This window comes from Eucalyptus grandis, chromosome 4 (assembly GCF_016545825.1).
Source record: "Eucalyptus grandis isolate ANBG69807.140 chromosome 4, ASM1654582v1, whole genome shotgun sequence".
Lineage (NCBI taxonomy): Eukaryota > Viridiplantae > Streptophyta > Magnoliopsida > Myrtales > Myrtaceae > Eucalyptus > Eucalyptus grandis.
The window spans coordinates 32,332,093-32,351,474 of NC_052615.1; the positions used below are offsets into that span (position 1 = coordinate 32,332,093).

The 19,382-nt window shown below is 37.7% G+C and overlaps 3 protein-coding genes across 3 annotated transcripts; 1 reads left to right on the top strand and 2 right to left on the bottom strand.

Moving 5' to 3' along the window:
* Positions 1 to 3,568: 3,568 nt before the first annotated feature.
* LOC104430815 (14 kDa proline-rich protein DC2.15-like) lies at positions 3,569 to 4,303 on the top strand. The gene has a single exon (XM_010044080.3). It carries the CDS (start codon positions 3,653 to 3,655, stop codon positions 4,016 to 4,018), a length of 366 nt encoding a protein of 121 aa, XP_010042382.2. The 5' UTR covers positions 3,569 to 3,652; the 3' UTR covers positions 4,019 to 4,303.
* A 7,478-nt stretch (positions 4,304 to 11,781) lies between these two features.
* Positions 11,782 to 12,631, bottom strand: LOC104441895 (14 kDa proline-rich protein DC2.15). Its single transcript, XM_010055149.3, has one exon. The coding sequence runs from the start codon at positions 12,523 to 12,525 to the stop codon at positions 12,130 to 12,132; it is 396 nt and encodes a 131-aa protein (XP_010053451.1). The 5' UTR covers positions 12,526 to 12,631; the 3' UTR covers positions 11,782 to 12,129.
* Positions 12,632 to 18,186: 5,555 nt separating this feature from the next.
* Positions 18,187 to 18,991, bottom strand: LOC104441896 (14 kDa proline-rich protein DC2.15). Its single transcript, XM_010055150.3, has one exon. It carries the CDS (start codon positions 18,731 to 18,733, stop codon positions 18,329 to 18,331), a length of 405 nt encoding a protein of 134 aa, XP_010053452.1. The 5' UTR covers positions 18,734 to 18,991; the 3' UTR covers positions 18,187 to 18,328.
* Positions 18,992 to 19,382: the final 391 nt, after the last annotated feature.

The following is a 19,382-nucleotide window of genomic DNA, read 5'->3' on the forward strand; positions in this document are numbered from 1 at the left end:
ATCTGAGCACTTCTCTTCGGAGACGGGGTCGGTTTTGGATAACCACGACTGTTACAGCGACTCGCTAGAGCAAAGAAGAGGAGGTTGATGGAGAGGAACAAGGCAAAAGATGGTGTGAGGTGTTCTTGGATTGAGCCATCTGTTTTCCTCACTGAAACATGCACAATGGCCTGTATTAGGGTTAGGACTGATGACAAAAAGGATGAAAAAGGTTGCTTATATGTAAGATTGATTTTGCATGGAGAGTCTCTTGAGATTGAGGATGAGATTGAGGTATAAGAGTTTGGGATCCCATGTGGGTGGTCAGGAATTCTTTTGCTGCCAAAGAGAGCAAGAGCTTCTTAACCATGCATTAATTTGGGAAAAAAAATTGTCATATTTTATCATATTTTCATATACAAGAGTGGCCAATCAACATGTTTAGACATTCCCGTGAGTTCTTCTCCAGAAAGGCTTGGAGTTCAGATCATTACGTTGCATGCGTACGTGGAAGATGCATGAGATAGCATAGCTGGCAATTCCGGTTTTTCCACATATTTTAGTTTCTCCAATTATTCCATCTTTCACCTGGCCTTCTCGTGCTGAACATCTAGTCTTTAGGGAATATTATTGAAACAGAGATTGCATTAACTTATAGTTGTGGATAAAGATAGATTGGTGATTACCTGTCTATAACCCTTTGCCTAATGCAAAGAAAACAGGTGATCGATATGTCTAAGTAACACCTATATTTGCCTACTGATTTAAGCTATTAAGTTAAAAAATGACGATTGAGACATGAGTCGAGTCAATCACATTTCACTGTCCATCAGTCAAATCTACAATATTATACCTGATTCAAGCAATGCTATTAGAATATATTGGCTCGACTCAGCCTCTCAAATGCATGCACACCATCCTGTCTATGGAGATTTGTTGTTAGCTAAACTCTTTCCACCATGGATGTAAGACTTCACTCACAAGGCAATGTGTATAACCCAAAACTTAACTTAAATAGGAGACATCGTGATCAAAGAACTGTCGCTTATATGAGTCTCATTAACGAGTGCCTCCAAGACGCTAACTAATCATAATTATTTTCATTCCAATACATGGATTACACGAAACAAGGAAAAGACAATGTGTTGAAAAGGACGAATTTTCTGTTATCAAGGTATTCTACAAGCGTCCATGGGGTACTAATTCATGATAAATGCGCTCTTACATGGCTTTCCTTAAATAATTTACAATTCAACATGGCAAATCTGTGTGGAAATCTCACCAGAACAAAATTATGAGCTCAGGAAAAAATGACTACGGTCGTCCAATGAGCTCGTGAAACGACTTTGGTCAAGATAACACCATAAGCTCGTGATCTTCATCCCCGGCGTGTTGCTTATTGTTAGCAACAGCCTCACCTTTATCGACTTCTGGACCACCCTGAGCGGGGGTTTTGTCGAAGGCCTGGACCACGAAGAAAGTAGAGTCCGAGAGTGCGAGCAAGAGGAAGATGAGGGCGGCGGCGCAGTGAGGGAGTATAAGAGAGCACGTAGGATGACCGCCATTGCCAAATTCAGCAACAAATTGGGAATTAATTTCAAAATGTGTGATTGAAAGTGAAATTAGGGCTAGGGTTTGTGGAAAGAAGCTAGGGCTTGGTGAGAAGATCAATTTAAGCCAATTTGGGACTAAATATCTGGTGTAAACATCCTCGTTGGGTTGTATTTTTAAGAGCTCAATTTTTCAGTGAGTCACACATCTAGGACTAGTTAATGTTACAATAATGCTAAGTTGGTTCTTCCGGTGAAAATTTTGATACTTCTAGTATATTTTTTCCGGTCAAATGCTTAAATGCACTCATCCAAATCTCTTGGGGGATATGCACGATAAGTTTATAAAACATGTTCTATTGGTCGGGAGTCTTTAAGGTCAAAGCCTATTTCTTGTGCATAAACAAGGAGTTTCTACTGATTGATGCAACTTCTGCAAATGCAGGGTATATGGCAAGTGTGGGTCTTTGACTTGTTAACCTTCTATTTCGTTGATACATTTGGATGGAAGAAAACCAGGTCTTCAAACGATTCTAAAAGAAAACAACAGGTGCTGGGAATTGAGCATATGGTCATCGATTTTTTTACGGTGCACATTGATTCATGAAAAGTTATGACACTAATATGAGAATGAATATTAGTTGGATATACGACGTTAGACACACTGAAGACCATCTTTTTCTATTTAATTTCCCATTTTTCTATTATTCAACTGCTATCAATTCCTTTGAGATGTTTGACAATTTTTCCATAGGAAAAATTTGATTTACAGATATAAAGATAGAAACTATAATCTTTCATTTCATGTTATTTCAATCAAGGTTGGAAATAAATGTCGTATACGTTCTTAATGTAAACACACGTTAATCCATCACGGAGACCTTCAAATTCGGCTAGCCCCTAGCCCACTACACGTCAAGACAAGTGCCAATACAGAGACCCCCTGAGATGAAAAATGTACTGAAGGGAGTCGTAAGAGCCAGCTCGAATCATCCAGAGGAACTTCTTTAATCACTAACATTTAAAAATAATTAATCCTTATCACCAAATCAACATCAAACTCTTTGACTAAAACGCTCACGCGATGCTTCTCGCTTCCACTGTCGCAAAACGAAAGATGGCTCCACACGGTGTGAATCGCAGAAATGTTAAAGTTGGTTGGGACAAGATCTCTTTGACGCGTCCTAATCTTTGGCCCGATGTGGATCAGGTTATGGAGGTTCATTAGATTAACAATGTGGGGGTAGTTTGTTATTTGAGCACTCGTGACACTGGCATCCACCAAGAACAAGCCAATATAGAACAACATTATTAAACGGTTGCCACTCGCTGCAAGGGACAAGTTTGTGACAAACTATTATGTGCATTTTGCATTTTATTTTGCGTACCATGGGCCACGGCCAACGAACAATGCCATACTTTTTGCGGACCAGAAAAAAAAAAAAGGATAAGTTTTGAGCTTTTTGGGTACATTGATTTCATTTCATTGCCGAAATTTAATTACGACTTGAGTTCAATTAGTCTTTTGAAATTATAGGGGATATGAGAAATTCATGAATAAAATCCAAGTTTATATATCAACTTCATTTCATTGAATAACAGAATGATGCGTGATAAGCATTAAATGGGCGAATTAATTTATTGATTTTTTAACTGATTGCACCTATCTCTTACCATATCATGCATGGAATAGGAAAAACCCTACCCCATTTTAAAATCTTGGATGCATTTCATTAGTCAGATCAAGGCCTCAAACCAAGTCAAAATCAGATCAAGAAACCAATCAATCAATCAAACGCTAGAGAGAAAAAAGAATGGCAATTTGCCACTTTCCACGAGATTAGAACCATCCAAAATTGTCACCAGAGGAATTAATTGTTGTGCCAGCTAAAACCAGTAAGGCCACACATGGGGGACGTACCATATGCATGCAATATATTATTTCGACAATAGAACAAAAAAATATTTTTCATCTAAAACAAATATTTTCTGCTTTCATCGACTCAAACCCATGTTCCTCCTTGAAACCCTATAAAAGACCACTTCCCCCTAAACTCTCTCTGCAGCCCAAAACACTCACATTTTACAAAGACGAGCCTAGGGTTTCGTGACGTTCTTATACTATGGCTTCCAAGAACTACCCATCACTCGCTCTCGTTCTCTCTCTCAACATCATCTTCGCCTCGTTGGCCACTGCATGGACACCGAAGCCGACCCCAACCGCTGCTGCTTCTTGCCCCGAAAACGCCCTCAAACTAGGCGTCTGCCTCGACTTATTGGGTAGCTTGCTCAATGTCACCGTCGGAACGCCTCCGAAAGAGCCATGCTGCTCTCTCATCCAGGGCCTCGTAGACCTGGAAGCCGCGGTGTGCCTATGCACGGCCATCAGAGCAAATGTTTTGGGCCTTCACCTTGATGTTCCGCTCTCTCTCAGCTTGCTCCTCAATGTTTGTTCCAAGAAGGTCCCTCCTGGTTTCCAATGTGCTTAAGCGTGAGAGGTCTTAATTAATCGGAGTTTGAAGTCCCTCTGATTATGTAAGTGAGGTGTGATTATCAGATGATGTCGTGAAACTGTGGGTTCGTATTCTCTTTTTCTTTCTTTTACGTGATGAGTGTGGTGGGTGGTGCCTGTTAAAAGGGCTAAATGCCTACAGTGCTTGTTCAGCTTTCCATTTGTGGGGGTTATGAAGTGAATAACGGTCTCTGATACAAGATGCTTATTAAGTCATCTATTTCATGTAATGAAAAAAAGAAAGTTGTCAAAGTTGTTTCAATCGAAATGAATACTTTTTTTTAGAGAACATGCTTCTTTTCCCCTTTCCCGAGTAGATACCATGCATTTTGGGGGGCGGAAAAAGGTTTCCAATCTCAGGTGTGTCTACAAAATTTCTTATATACGATAAACTGGTGATTGATGTTAAGTGGGCATACAATACACGCACACCTTATTAATCCATGGTTTTAAAGTTGGTAGAAGAATACATGATTTAAATTTGTATAATCTTTTTGCATGTACATGATTTAAATTTGTATAATCTTTTTGCATGCCAAAACTAGATAACTATATATGCATGTATCTAATCAATTGTCTTGTAAAGATCTTGCGTTCCTTCACATCACTGGCCAACACCATAAGTTCGCAGCCAAGGAATAGGTGAATATCATACATGCATGATCTTGGTGAAGGCAAATTTATTGATAACTCGATGTGGAGAGACTTGCATGCACTCCGTCACATGTGTGCATTCGAGGTCTCTTGTGATCACAAGTTTAACAGATGTCATGATTCACAACTGGACCTCAAATCCATCAAAATGGGTTTATGTCGTTCTTGTCTCTTTCCTTACGTAAAACGGTCAATGTGATGGAGAGCATAGACAAAAATCAGATCTCATACGTAAATACATTTTTAATCTTTATATTAGTGGGCGGTATGCAATGTAACAGCTACAACAGGGTGGGATCCTCTTAGTTGAGAAATGCGCTTCTGAAAATAAGTAGACAGTTTTATCTTTCGTCTCTACAAGCCGCCTGACCTGCCCCTGCCACTTTAACCGTTTCCAGGGTCGTTGCTCTTGATTCCCAGCCCCAACCAATCTGTCAACTCGCTCGAATCTCTGTCTCCTATGCTTTATTACTCTTTTACAGTCTCTCTCTCTCTCTCTCTCTCACACACACACACACACACACAGGTCGTCGAGGACTGACACTGTGGTACGAAGGCCACGACGACTTGATGATTTTGCTGCAACAACGACGGCGACGACAACACGGCCATGGCAGCTATAAACAGGATAGTTAGGATGGCTAGGGTTAAGGTTTTCAATGGGGGTCTTTCAAATGATCGTGGAACTTAGATTATGGTAAGGATACTTAGGAAAGAATAAGGATGATCTTGTAAATAAATCTTGAGTAATAATTGATAGGTATAATTTCATTTGTAAAATTTTAAAGTTAGATTGCAAACTTGTGACTGTAGAAATAAAATAGGCAAAGTTATAGATATTGGTAAAAATTTATACATTTTTTTTTTTTTTCTAGTGCTGGGTCCACATCACTAATATATTGCATATGCGACGTAGGAAAAAATTGGGTTTAGCTACTAAACTTTCAAGTACAGGGTCATCTTATCCTATGGTTCCATTTACTTACGCATTTACAATTGACATAGCACTTCAATTCCCAATATACTTATGAATCCACTTATGAATAATGTAGGAGATCTGAAGATTTGTATATTAAACGGATCTATTAGATGATGTGACAGATTTTTATTGGGTGTTTTAATGGGCCAACTAACTTAAACAACGGCTTATCATTTGCCACTTTATTTATTAAAAAAAAAAAACTCACTCGGGTATCAATGCCTCTAGTATTACTTGTGAACTCATGATGGCATAAAAGCCATGCTCATGGTTGATACGTTTCTGGAAGTGGCCATCCATTTCTTTCGAAAATCGTTACACCAATTTAAATAAATCGTTGGATGAGGTGGGACTTATCCGATTCAGTAATTCCCGCTCCTGTTCTTCTCCGAACCTGGAATATGCTGAATCTGGTCCCATCTAACCACCATATTTGCTTCCCGTGAACCATTTTTGGGCGCATTCCAACTTTCTATTAGCGAGCACATACAATTCTCAAATGATGCAAGTATATAATAATGTCGCTACTATATATAGGAAACAAACAAAGTGCAAGACATAATAATAGTATTTTTCAATATGTACGAAAGGAGTTATATTTTGCCATGGGACCACGGTCAGATTGTCCTCGAGAGCCATGTGCTGTCATTGATAAATTATAATTTCGTTCACGAGTCCTAATTTTTGTGGGAAATTGTCAAAAAAATTTATAAAATTATCACACTTTAATCAATTCAGTCATAAGTCTTTCAATTACATCAATTGAGTCTTAAATATATTCATGTTTTCCTAATTGAGTCCGCCCGGTCAATTTTAGTTGAAAATCCTTGACATAGACATTATTATTTCCATGTAAAAGGGCCATCATTGACATAGACAATTTCTTACAATTTTCTTAAATTGAATTATTTCTTTCTTATTTTTTATTTTTTTCATTTTTTTCTACCAAGTTTGGCAAGGGTTGCCAACCAACCCTCACCGCCCATAGGTGAGGGCCGACGACCCTCATCAACCACTGGGTGAGGGTCACAAAGCCCTCATTGATTGTGAGTGAGGTTCCCCGCCTTCATAAAAAATTTTTTGTCAGCATCAGCCGGTGGTTGTGCCACATTGGATTGTTATTGTCCATTTTGGCAATTTCTAGCTAAAATTGACCGGATGGACTCAATTTGTAAAATATGAAAATATTTAGAACTTAATTGACAAAATTAAAAGATTTATGATTAAATTGGTTAAAGTGCAATAGGTTTATGATTATTTTAATAATTTTCCTATTTTCATGTATGGATTATAAGGATCTCATCACCTTGTGATATACATATTATAAATGAAAAAAGAAAGTTTAGTACGTCGCCCGTTAATTTACTTTATATCGTCATGTGGATAATATCAACGTTTCTCCACATGTTTTCACCAAAAAAAAAAAAAAAAAACTCTAAATGCAAATGCTAGAGCGTCGTCACGAGATCTCATAAGCACAGAATCCTCCAGAGGATCTCGCGCAATGGTCTAATAAATCTCAGAAATTGTACTGCGATCTTATCACGGGTCCAAATACTCTCACCTTTATTTTTTAGGCTCTCTGAAATTCTCCTAACTTAATTATTTCTTCAGTGCTCAATTTGGCAATATTAAATTTTTCTGCTCTATCTTATTATTCTTTGCAGCTTCAGTCCCAATAAATTTATTGGCGCGAAGAAGCATAAATTTCTCTTGGTAATCTACCGAGAGAAACCGAGAGAAATTTAGGATTATCCTTCAGTTTCTCTGCATCGGTAGGACAAGCATTTATGCTTCTCGTTCCGATCACTCCTCTTCTTTAAATAATATCTTTATCGACCAAGTAAAATGTTACTTAGACAGAGGAAGACGGGTGAGTTCGTATATACTGATTCAGAGTAAGAATTCACTCTAAATTACCGAGGTAATGATCATGTAGCATATGATCTATTGGGATCCCTCATTAGTTATATAAGTCCCAAATTAAACATCCGTGAATACTAAAGAAAGAAATTATTACCGCGTTGAGAAAATTGTCGCCATGGGATATTATCTCATGTTTTTCAGCAAGGAACTTTAGATGAAACCGTGCATGCATTGTACTAAGAGAGGATCACACATTATCATCGATTTTTTTCGTAAAATGCAAGAACGTCACAGAAAATCCTAAACTGTGTCCATCACGATACTAATACCTAAAACTTTTTTTTTAATCACAAAAGTGCACAGCCTTGTATTAGTGTGACAAAGTACCTTCCATCTATCCAAAAAAATTCTGAATTTTGCTCACTTAAAATCACTACCTCAAACTTTTTTCTCGTATTATCAATCTTGCAAACTTGTACCAACATGACAAAGTACCTTTGTCTACGACAAAACCCTAAAGTTTGCACACTATAACTCTGTCACCCAGAACTTTTGAGTCACCAATACCCAAATTTGTACTGGTGACGGTTTAATTAGAACCCATTAGGATTATTTTGAGCCTAAAGTTTAGAATTTTGGAGGTAGATGAGGGGGTATTTTTGTTACAAACGTACAAGTTTGGGAAAGAAGAAGAAGAAGAAGAAGAAGAAGAAGAAGAAGAAGAAGAAGAGTTTGGGGTATTGATGTTACAATGAGCATCATTTAGGGTTTTTGGTGACTTAAAAAAAATTTCAGTATTAATGTCATAGTGGACATATTTTGCTGGTTTTCATGGTATTAACTCCTAACTGAACGTGCTTTAACATAACTGACATCGTTATTGTTTTGCTCTCTTCTTTTCATCACTGCATCATTTCCACCTCCCAACGCCTAAACAACGAGGTAGCTCAATGAGCTTATGGCCGACCACCTGGTCTTTAACTTTTTAGCGCAGTCACCAGTGAAACCTTTAGAGAAAATCTTGAACGCAGTCATCGCCATATCAACGATCATAACTTGGTGCAACAATCCGAATGGCTTGATCAAGTTGGAGAGGGTGTGACCACCTGTATTCTGAAAATGATCGGAACAGGAAGCGGCGATGCATCTAGTGATCGAGGTGGACGCATCTGGAATGGACTTCAATGCCGAATTCGCATCGCACACGAAGCTTACCAGTCTCTTTGGCATGTACGTGAAGGCCGATATCAGAGAACTTTAATTAAAGAGAGACGGTGATGGACGCGAGAGAGAAATTGTAGCGTAGGGCCCTGGTTTTGCATTTGGGGATGATGGCAAGGTTAGATTTTAGTGGTCCCATTTCTTCGTCTCTTGGAAACCTAACCACAAAAGAAAGGAAAAAGAACAAAAGAAATTTCATTTCTTGCTTCATATTGGAATGAAATGTGCCCCACCAAGGAAATGTCCACTGATTTTGGGCCTTTGATATCTCGAAAACTTATACCAGGAACAGAATTAGGATTCGATATATATAGCTCACGTATTGTGTACAAGAAATTAGGTGTTTGTATCCGATTAAAAGTTCCGGATATGAAAGATAAAGATGATAGATTTTGTTTTTTTTTTTTTTTTTTTTTTGGTCGGAGACAAAGTTGATAGATTGAAAAGGTCATTTTGGAATTGAAGAATACCTAGAAAGTGGTTTTGTAATTATTATTTTCTGAGATTAGTGATGGAGCTTAAGCCAATCAAGAGGAACAGTTCACTAAAACATTAATTTATAGAGAGAGTTCTTAAACCAATGAAAATTTAATAGAACGTCAATCTCTTCACATTTTTTTTTTTTTTTGGTCAGACTTCCCAGTTTAAGTTAATTAAGTGTTTCTTCGCTTCTTTTAGCATTGAATTATGTTTTGTTGATTTGAAAATTTAGACCATAACTTACTGACATGGATGTCATTCGTTCTATATGGCACGATCGACACTCATATGGGTAATTTTTACAATTTTCTTTTCTTTTTTTTTTTCTTTTTTCTTCTTCCTTTGTTGATTGCTATGACTTGATGATAGCTAGCAACCAGCCTCAGGCGAAGGTTGACTTTGTTAGCTTTGGGCAAGGCTTGAGCTTGCCAAGGTGGAGCCTCACCTGAGGTCAGCCTTCTCCTGAGGCCGGTTACTAACCATTGTTGAGGCTTGGCGACTTACGGAAGCATAGGGAAAAAATTGAAAAATTATTAAAAAAATCAATTTTTTATATAACATTGTAAGAATTGTCAACTTTAGCATCGGTTGTGCCACATAGAATAATTGACGTTCATATCGGCAATTTCCAGTCAAAATTGATTGAAATGACTAACTGGCAAATTATAAAAAATGTTCAAAACTCAATTAGCATAATTGAAAAGTTTAGGACTAAATTGGTATGGATATAATAAGTTTAGGTAATTTTTCTATAGTTGAATGTGGACTCAAAGTGTTGGAGTGCAATGAGAGCATAGTCATTTTATGTATTTAGTTAATGCTAATTAATAATGATGTAGTTTTAGCGATTTAAGGACCATGTACCTTATTTACTGTTATTTAGTGATTTTCTTAGGCTATCTTTTTTTTTTTTTTTTTTTTTTTGTCAAATATGTGAGGCTATCTATTGTGCTCGATTCTGGCTTTCGGATTTGAAGTGCTACAAATAGTATCGGAGCAACGCGCCAGTCGGAAGTGTAGGAATCAAGTGCTACACAGGACAAATTTCTATACCTTGGAAGCTACATCTTGATTCCACTAGGGACAAAGTGCTCTACGGTAGAAGCCACCTGTCACGCTCGTTTCGGACAAATGCTACTAGGTGATGGCAACCTCTTCAACTCATTTGAGGCAAAGTGTTATATCATGGGAGCCACCTTTTTAACCTATGAGGAGTGACTTCGTAGATCCCCCCTGCCCGATATGGGCGGGGCATTGGGCTGTGCACGATGGAAGATCTTTTTAATGATGGAATACAACAATAGGAGTTTTGCCCAATTTAGTGGTCATTTGGAATGTTAGTTTTCGTATTTTTGAACTTCTTAAACAAATTTCATGATAAATGTAACTTATTTGTCTAGGATCGATACTTCATCGGCAATTTTTAAAAATTGACACATTGCTGATTTTGGAAAGGATGCGGAGCATAACTTTGAGGGCAACTTATTTTTAGTGGGGTAGAATATAATATCTCGAAATTTAATGTTGAGGAAAAAAATTAGGATCCAATGTGTAACTACTTACTGTGTACTAAGGAAATAAGTGTTCATATCTCTATAAAAGTTCAGACATTGAAGATAATAATAATATAATGAAAAGGCTCTTCCGGTCGTGTTTACAAGAGGGTTTTGTAAATTGTTATTCAAGCCAATCAATTTGGTGAAAGTACCAAATTGTAACTTTATCATCACCACTCTCCTTATCTTTTCTTGAACAAGTTGTTCATTCTCATGGGTTTAAAATTTACCTTCGGACATAACTTTAGAAAATCAATTGTCTGGTTTTGATTCAAGTCTTTCTTGTTATTTTTTTAATCAAAGTGATTAGATATGTAGAGATGATGTGCAAGGAGGGAAGAAATTAGGATGTCTGTGGAGTTCCATCTAGTCCCACACTAGCTAGCCAGAAAAAAAAAAGGTTGATGATAAGATTCGGGCTTAATTTGCGGAGCTGTAAAAGCTTAATTATTAAATCCAAGGCTGGGTGGGACTGGAAATTCACTAATTATTTGCCAATGTATTCAGGCAAAGTTATTGGTTCGATTTAAAGATCGAAGTAGATGATGTTGTATGCACCCAAAGATTGGGAACAAGGAAATAAACGTGTATATAAGATGGAATCCATATTGATATCATAATAAAGTAAAAGGTAACTCAAATATTTAAAAAATAATAATAATGATTCTTTCTTTCAAAGTGTGCAATGCATATGTTGCTTATTTTACCATATTCATTTTGCATAATCCTTTAAGATGCTCAATTTCTCGATAATCGATTGGATGACTATTTACCTCAAAGGGTTAATTAACCTTGTTTCCGTGCTGTATAACAATCCTAGTCTACAATGAACTTTTGTTTGATACAACCTATATAAAAAAGAGCTCGCACAATCTATCTTAAATTAGTAACACTTAGCATCGTAGATTGCTTTATGAATCTAAAGACACGTGTTGTGCATCTAAGATAATATATACGAACACTTATATTTTTTATGCTGAGTCATGAACCGTGTCATATATAACACGGTATAAAATCTCCTTAAAACAAACGAGGCTACAAAAAGCAGAAGATAACGAGGACAATTTATATAGGAAGATGAGTTTTCTTCCATTATATGACTTAAAAGAAAGACATCAACGTCGTTAGCGACATACTTATTCTGTTTCTTGATCTCTCCACCCTGTGACATGCACGTGATTTTTAGTACATGGCTTGGAACAACATAACCAATACCTCCAGAATAATGTAAACACGCACAAACCCCAAATTTCAACAACAAATACAAACCATAATCATCAGATCAAGAACTAAGAGAGATGCAGAACACATTCCTCAAGCATGTGACCTAGCTCAGGCACATTGGAACCCAGAAGGGACCTTCTTGCCACAGTAGTTCAAGAGCAAGCTGAGCGAGACCGGGACATTCAAGTTGAGGCCAAGCACGTTGGCTTTGATGGCAGTGCAGAGGCAAACCGCGGCTTCGAGATCGGCCAAGCCATTGATGAGGCTGCAACAAGGGGTCTTTGGCGGGGTGCCCACCACGAGGTGCAGCAGGTTCTTCAACACGTTGGCGCACACCCCAAGCTTGATGGTGTCCCTGGGGCACGTGGCCTTCGCCGGCGTGGGCGGGTGTTTGGGGTGGTGCTTGGCCGGCGGTGGGGGGCAGGAGGTGGAGCTCACCATGGTGAAGAAAAGGAGGTTGAGGGAGAGGAGGAGGGCGGTCGTGGCAAGAGTCCTTGATGCCATTTTCGGTCTCTCTCTCTCTCTCGCAAAGAAGACACTCGAAAGAGCAAGACTATAGAACGTGCAGTGTTGTTGGAGGGGGAGAGAGAGAGATGTGCGAATGGTGATGAAGAGGGTCGAAGTATTTATAGAGGATATTTGGGTGGGAAGATGATTTTAGGAAATCCAATAAGTCTCGAGAAGGGTGGATCCAAAGGTAATCACCGCCTAAGGTTTTTCTCGTGTTATTTCAAAGAGAGAGTAGTGATTATATGGCAATTGAGTGTGCAATTATTTACATCAAAAGCTTAAGTCGTCAGCGTACAACGCGAATTGTAATTTTATTTTGAAATTGAAGCCCATCTCATGGGAACAATCAAAATAAGTTTAAGAAAAGAAAAAGATGAATTTGAGATATTTGATTCTAAAATTAATTTAGAGTTGAGCATGCAATTTTCAATCGCGATAACTTATATTGTGAGATTGTAATATAAGATATGGATCTCACAAGTTAAATTCGATGTCTTATTTTTTCCATGGAGGGAGAGACTATATCCTTTCAAATCTCTTGAAGTTGTACTTTGAATTTATTTACTTATCTTTTATAAAACATGACCTTCAAATTCGATATTCTCATTATGACATGTAAGGGATGGTCCCTAAAGGACCAAAAATCAAAATCAAAATGATTGTTATTTATTTATGTCGACATAAAAAAATCAAATCCACAGCCGTACCTAGTGAGATGACATTTCACATTATCTATTCTTTCATGAATTCGATCAAATGAAACCTCATCTTAAACACATCACACATTGAGCTTACAATTGAATTATGATCTTCAAGTTTTGCTAATCACGTACTAACTAAGTACTTATGAATCGAGCTAAACTCGATATAGTCGCCAGATCGTGAGTTTATAAAACCCCAAAAAATCAAATCCAACTTGACCCGTTTTAAAATCTCGAAATTAGAATGACCAAGTTTTTAAAGGAATATTTGACAGGAGGAAAACATGTGGGCTCAAATTCGAGCACAACGCGGCGGTGCAAATGGGCCTGATAGGACAGGCGACAAGTCCTCTCAGGATCGTGAAATTTTGGAGGTTTGTGTGATGTTTAGTCGTCCAAAGCGGGTTGATCTTTCGAGCATTCGAGGGGATGTCGTCTGTCTTGTTGCGGGTGCAAGTGTCGTGGGCGCTTTATAATAATGCTACAAATTGGGCGACTTTCGATCTTCATCTTGAGAGCTCACGGTCCCGAGAATTCCTCGATCTCGGCCCTCAGAATCTGTTCACACGCCAGTTGAATCGACCCCCCGAGACAAAAACTGATGGCCGACATGGTTTTAATAAAGTGGTATCCTCACGAAAAAGAAAAATAAACGGGGTGAAATAGATGGGTTCACCGACTAATCTATTAATAGTAGTCAAAAGGACTCGCGGAATTTTGAGATAAATGTATTTGGGAAATACGGTTTTTAGTAGATCGGAGTTTGGATGGTACTAACTAGTTACGAAGTGGTGATTATTGTTTAATTTGCTAGAATTAGCATAAGAAAAGTCCGCCTTGCTGTCGTAACGAATCATGAAAATTAAATGGAAAAAAAGAAAAAGAAAAAGAACTAACATCATGGAACAGATCCTTTATGATAATTATCGAAACTGTGGATGTAGCACCTAAGTTTTAGGAGTATAAAGTTATGGTAGCATGCATGTGATTTGTGATTGGTGCACCTATCAATCTCTGTCTCTCTTTTCCTTATCTTTTTCTTTCCTTTAAGAAAAATATGGCATTGTGACGAATAAAGTCCAGAAATTACTGCTCCTTTTTAGCTCGAGCTTTCAATGGTGGCCCCTCCTGCTCCATCTTCCTTCATTGAATACCTCTTAACAATTTTAGCAGATTGGGGAATAAGACGGGCAATCGAGAGCACCAAAAATAGTGCAATTATTAACAATCCGAGTACGAACTTTTTGATTTTATAAACACTCAAATGCAAGCAACTTGTCACTAATCACGTCTGAAGATAAAAATCGTAACTGAGGAACTTTGATAATGATGCTATCAACCCCCTAAAACTTTGGGCAATTTCTTATTCATTATTAAAAGGTTAAATGACTCGATGTGCTAGTACTGCTTATTTCAATGTCCAACTAAAACTTAATGCGTCACATATGGGTAATTAACCTTTTTTAGTACGTCCAATATTTTTTTCTAAAACATTTATGACTTAGTCCTTATTACTATCTAATATTTTAACTACTACCTTCATAAGGTACTGTCATTTGTATGTGCGATATTCAACTTGCAGTCACAAGAAATGAATTAAGTTGATTAAAAACTTATGTAGGCGAATGTACAAAATGGACATGTGACTTTCTGGTTGTGAAATTTTGTCACTTAGCAGCTTGATGATCTGTGATTATTCACGGAATTGGAACGAATAAATGCATTGATTGCTGTCGGATTGAGACAGAAATGCACATGGAGCAGTCATGAATTTATTCTAAAAAAGAAAGAAAGTTTGACAGAAACTCGTGATCTATATATCGAGTAGTCTTTACATAGCAAGACTATGCTCCACCTCCAATAATGATTTATAGACTAGATCTTGCGTAGTAATTACGTGGATTCATGTGAAATTATATTTTCTAAATCTATTGTTCTTGCATACTAGCATTGATACTTTTTGGGAGTTTTCGTGTCATATTAGACACTCCGACACGTGTTCGACACGCTTCAACATGTGGTGAACAAATCTCGGAAAATCCGACACGTGATCAATTCTTTCGACACGCAAATCTGGAATTCTGACAGCAATTCCTACAAATATGATGTCAATTTTAAAAAAATTAATAAATAAAGAGTTAAGATGTGTATATGTAAAAAATAAAAAATAATAATAATGAAGGAAAGAAAGACTTCTTATTGTACTTGATGGTGAAATGTCAGATTTTTTTTTTTTTTTGACTTATTGTTAAATGCTAAATTTTATAGTCGTATGTGGATTATTTGTTTTTTTCTATTGGAATGAATGTAGTTGAATTTGTCAAATTAAAAAGATAAATGACATCAATAAATGGTGGATTAATATTTTTAGTGTAAATTCATTTTAATCTCCTTTTTATTATGTATTTATTCATAAATTTGAATCAAATTAATTTGATTGAAATAACCATAAAATGATAATTTATCATGTATATATAAAAATATACATTTAATATACAACATATTCCAATGTGTTGACGTATTGTGTCATGTCATATTTCGTATCCGGTGTTAGTGTTGGTGTTGGTGCTACTTAACTTGCAGATCTACAGATAGTTTTGGTACGAGCCCTCTATATTGACTTGTTCACCTACGAAATGACATCTTCGAAGTACCAGACAATAATATCATAGCAGCTTCCTGGGTACAACTCATGATCAGAACCAAACAAATAGAGCAGGAATATTCCTAATGTAGGCATCACTGGTGAGATTACTGCAGAGCATAAGAGTACTGTGCCGAAAAAAGAAAGAAAAATTGAAGAGGAGCATGTGGGTTTTGGACTATAGGGCATATATTAACAAGACGATGTACAGAGAAATTTCACGACAAAAACTAGCTTGGATTAAAGTAAAATGGACCATAGCTAACTAGCCGATGAGCATAAGTATGACACACATATACACGAGCTGATGGCTACGGTCGGGCTTTTTCGGAGCCTCCATGAACTTGCAGTTAGAACTTCGGTGGAAATGAATGAAGAAAAAATAATTTGGACGAGGACAGAAAGGAGCAATGGACCGCAACCAATGGGGCCTAACACAGTTGGATTTGACTTTCGATTTTCAAGAATCGCTCTCGATCTAGCCGTGAACCGCTTCATCGGTAACTTAATCAACTACATTTAAACGCTGGATTCTATTCTTCACCAAGGAAAAAAAAAAAAAAAAAATTCAACATGGTCACTGATTCAGTGACAAATTTAACACGGAATTCTAATTATACTTAACCTCTTTTTCCACAAGACTAGCCATCACTTTTGGCCAAATTGCTTTTAGTATTGTCTTTTCATATGAAAAAGCATCTTATAAGATGCATGTGTGGTGTGGTCCTTCTTGTCTAGTAGTCCCTTATATAATTTGTATTATTGTGCTAAAAACGCGTCTTCAAGATGTTGGGTGTGTTTGTACTATTACCATATTACTATAGGCACCGCCTATATAATGGTAACTTCTGTAAGAAATTGAATTAGATCACAATTTGGTAAAAGCTCAAGTTCATTTATACTTTATGGCTTTCTAAACACCCATCCCTCTTTCTCAAAGTCTAATGTCACTATTACCATATTACCCTTGGGACTGTCTATGTAATCGTAACTTTTGCGGGGAGTTGAATAGGATCGGAGTTTGGAAAAATTTGGAGTTCATATACACTCAAATGGCTTTCAAAACACCCGTCCATCTTTCTCAAAGTGTAATGTCATTAAAGCTTGGAGTTATATTATTAGTTCGATACAATGAGCTGGTTCCACAAGTATGCTCTCCACTTGCCACTCTATAGATTCCGTAAATAATGAAATTTCTGAGACCTGACAGACAAAAAGGCAGTCTCTAGTAACACCTGGAGAAAGGCTATGTGTTGTGGGATAGTGTAACTGTCTAGGATTGTTATTGGTTTAGTGAAACTTTTTCTTGAATCTTCTTTTTTATGATTAATCATGCATATCAAGGTAACGTTGAATATTCCATCTTCCCTTCTCATTCTTGTGATATACAGAAGTTTATTTTCTAGTATGGAATAAACGTTCAATTTCATTTCGAGGTAGTATTTATATAATTCCACAAATTTTTAAACATTAAAATGCATCAACACGTTACACGAGGTGACAAGATCTCCATATCTCTCAAGTATTTCTAAGCTTTTCATCTCTGATCAATCATCTATTGGCAAGAAAGGTTGTTCGAAACTGTTTAGCGCTCGGATCTTTCTTGAAGAGCGAGTGGAGATTAGGTTAATTAAACTTGCATCCAGCTGGTGGTAAACCCACCTCGAGCTATATAAAATCCAACGCGATTGTGTAGCTGATCAACTGCTCTCATGTCTGCTGTCAATCATAAGCCAAAACGCACATTTCCTTTCTTTTTTCTAGCAGCAAAGCTTGAAAGGGTTAATTTGTTGAGCAAGCAGGTGACATTCATAGCTCAGCTCTAACTACTCATCTCTTTGTCCTAGAAAAACTCCTGTTAAGCACTGTCGAGTGCGATGTTAACTTGAGTATACTCTTGTAGAATTCATGAAGGAATAGTATTTATGAGTGGTCGATGCACTTATAAAACCTAATGTTCTCAAGTTAGCTACATTGTCGCCCTTTCTGATATGGTCATAAATCAGAAGTGATCTGAGGCTTAGACTTGCCCGACTAGGAACAACCCTAAACGCAAAGTGCCAGCATTTGGTATCTTTTTTTAGTTATGATGTCATGAAATAACATTAGAACTTTGCGGACGGGATGTCAGAAAGTTCCAAAACATAGAATGAGCAAGTCATTTGATGTGTTGCAGACGGCTGAGGGATGTAGATCAGCGAGGTGAGGGTAACTTCGCTGTTGTGTACCCCAATTATTGGTAGACGAAAATGAGGCAGTCCTCGACACCACAAAAAAACTGTGCCGATTCTTGGTTCATGAGAAGTTATCATGCTAGAAAAGAGTACGCTTTATTTGTTGAATGAAGGAAAACAGGAACCAGCCACAGTAATTCGATGTAAAACCGGAAAAGGCAAAGACAGAGCAATGTGATCACAAGTGATTTACAACATCAAGCAAAATGAAAGAGCCCTCATGCACATTGGAAACCATATGGCACGTCCTTCCCACAGTAGTTCAGCAGCAAGCTCAGCGATACTGGGACGTTGAGGTTGATCCCAAGGACGCTCGCTTTGATGGCAGTGCAGAGGCAGACGGCAGCTTCGAGGTCGGCCAGGCCCTCGAGGAGGCTACAGCAGGGGGTCTTTGGTGGCGTGCCCACAACAATGTTGACCAAGCCATTCAACAAGTCGGCGCACACGCCTAGTTTAAGGGCATCCCTGGGGCAAGAGGGCTTTGCCGGCTGCGAGTGGTGGTGGTGCTTGTGCGGCTTTGACGGTGGAGGTGCGCATGGCAGAGGAGTGGAGCTGACTAACGTGAAGAAAAGGAGGTTAAGGATTAAAAGGAATGCAGTTGATGCAAGAGCCTTAGAAGCCATGATTGTATCTTGAAGAGAGAGAGGTACGAGGGTGCAGAATGACCAAGGCGAATGTGATGAAAATGGTGAAGAAGAGCAAGGGTTTATATAGTGGCCTATCCCATTAATGTCCTTTTCTTTGTAGATCTACATATAACATGCAGTAACATACCGAAATTTGTTTTGATTAACCATCAAGATCGATTATTTTGTAATTTGATAGCTACCAAATCTTGAGAAATTGGGTTTTCGAGAGATTGTACAATTACACCCACCCGAAAATTTAAAAAAAAAAAAAAAAAAAAAAAAAACATTTGATATAGCAAGAAAACGAAATATCGAGAGCATGGAGGATCAAGTGGGCATCATGTCAATTGGAGCGAAATGTGTAGACAACAACCTGGCAATGCAGCTAGAGAAGATAAGGTGGAGGATCGTGAGGCTTGGAGTTTAGTGTGTCTGATCAAATCTGTCATCCATCTTCCTTATCCCTCGAGCAAAACTATGGTCCTACGGTGTTTTGGTTTTTTTCCTTTTGTGGGAGAAGAATACTCTTGGGCATGCGTGAATGATTTGCACTTTCATCAATATCAAATCGTCTATTTTTGAGCAGGGCGCTTGAGATGTTCTGGTCGTCATGAATCTGTCTCCCCGTCGGTCTTGATAAGAA

Bases quoted from the DNA above. Each gene is read 5' to 3' on its own strand.
- LOC104430815 (XM_010044080.3), top strand. From the start codon at position 3,653: ATGGCTTCCAAGAACTACCCATCACTCGCTCTCGTTCTCTCTCTCAAC.
- LOC104441895 (XM_010055149.3), bottom strand. From the start codon at position 12,525: ATGGCATCAAGGACTCTTGCCACGACCGCCCTCCTCCTCTCCCTCAAC.
- LOC104441896 (XM_010055150.3), bottom strand. From the start codon at position 18,733: ATGGCTTCTAAGGCTCTTGCATCAACTGCATTCCTTTTAATCCTTAAC.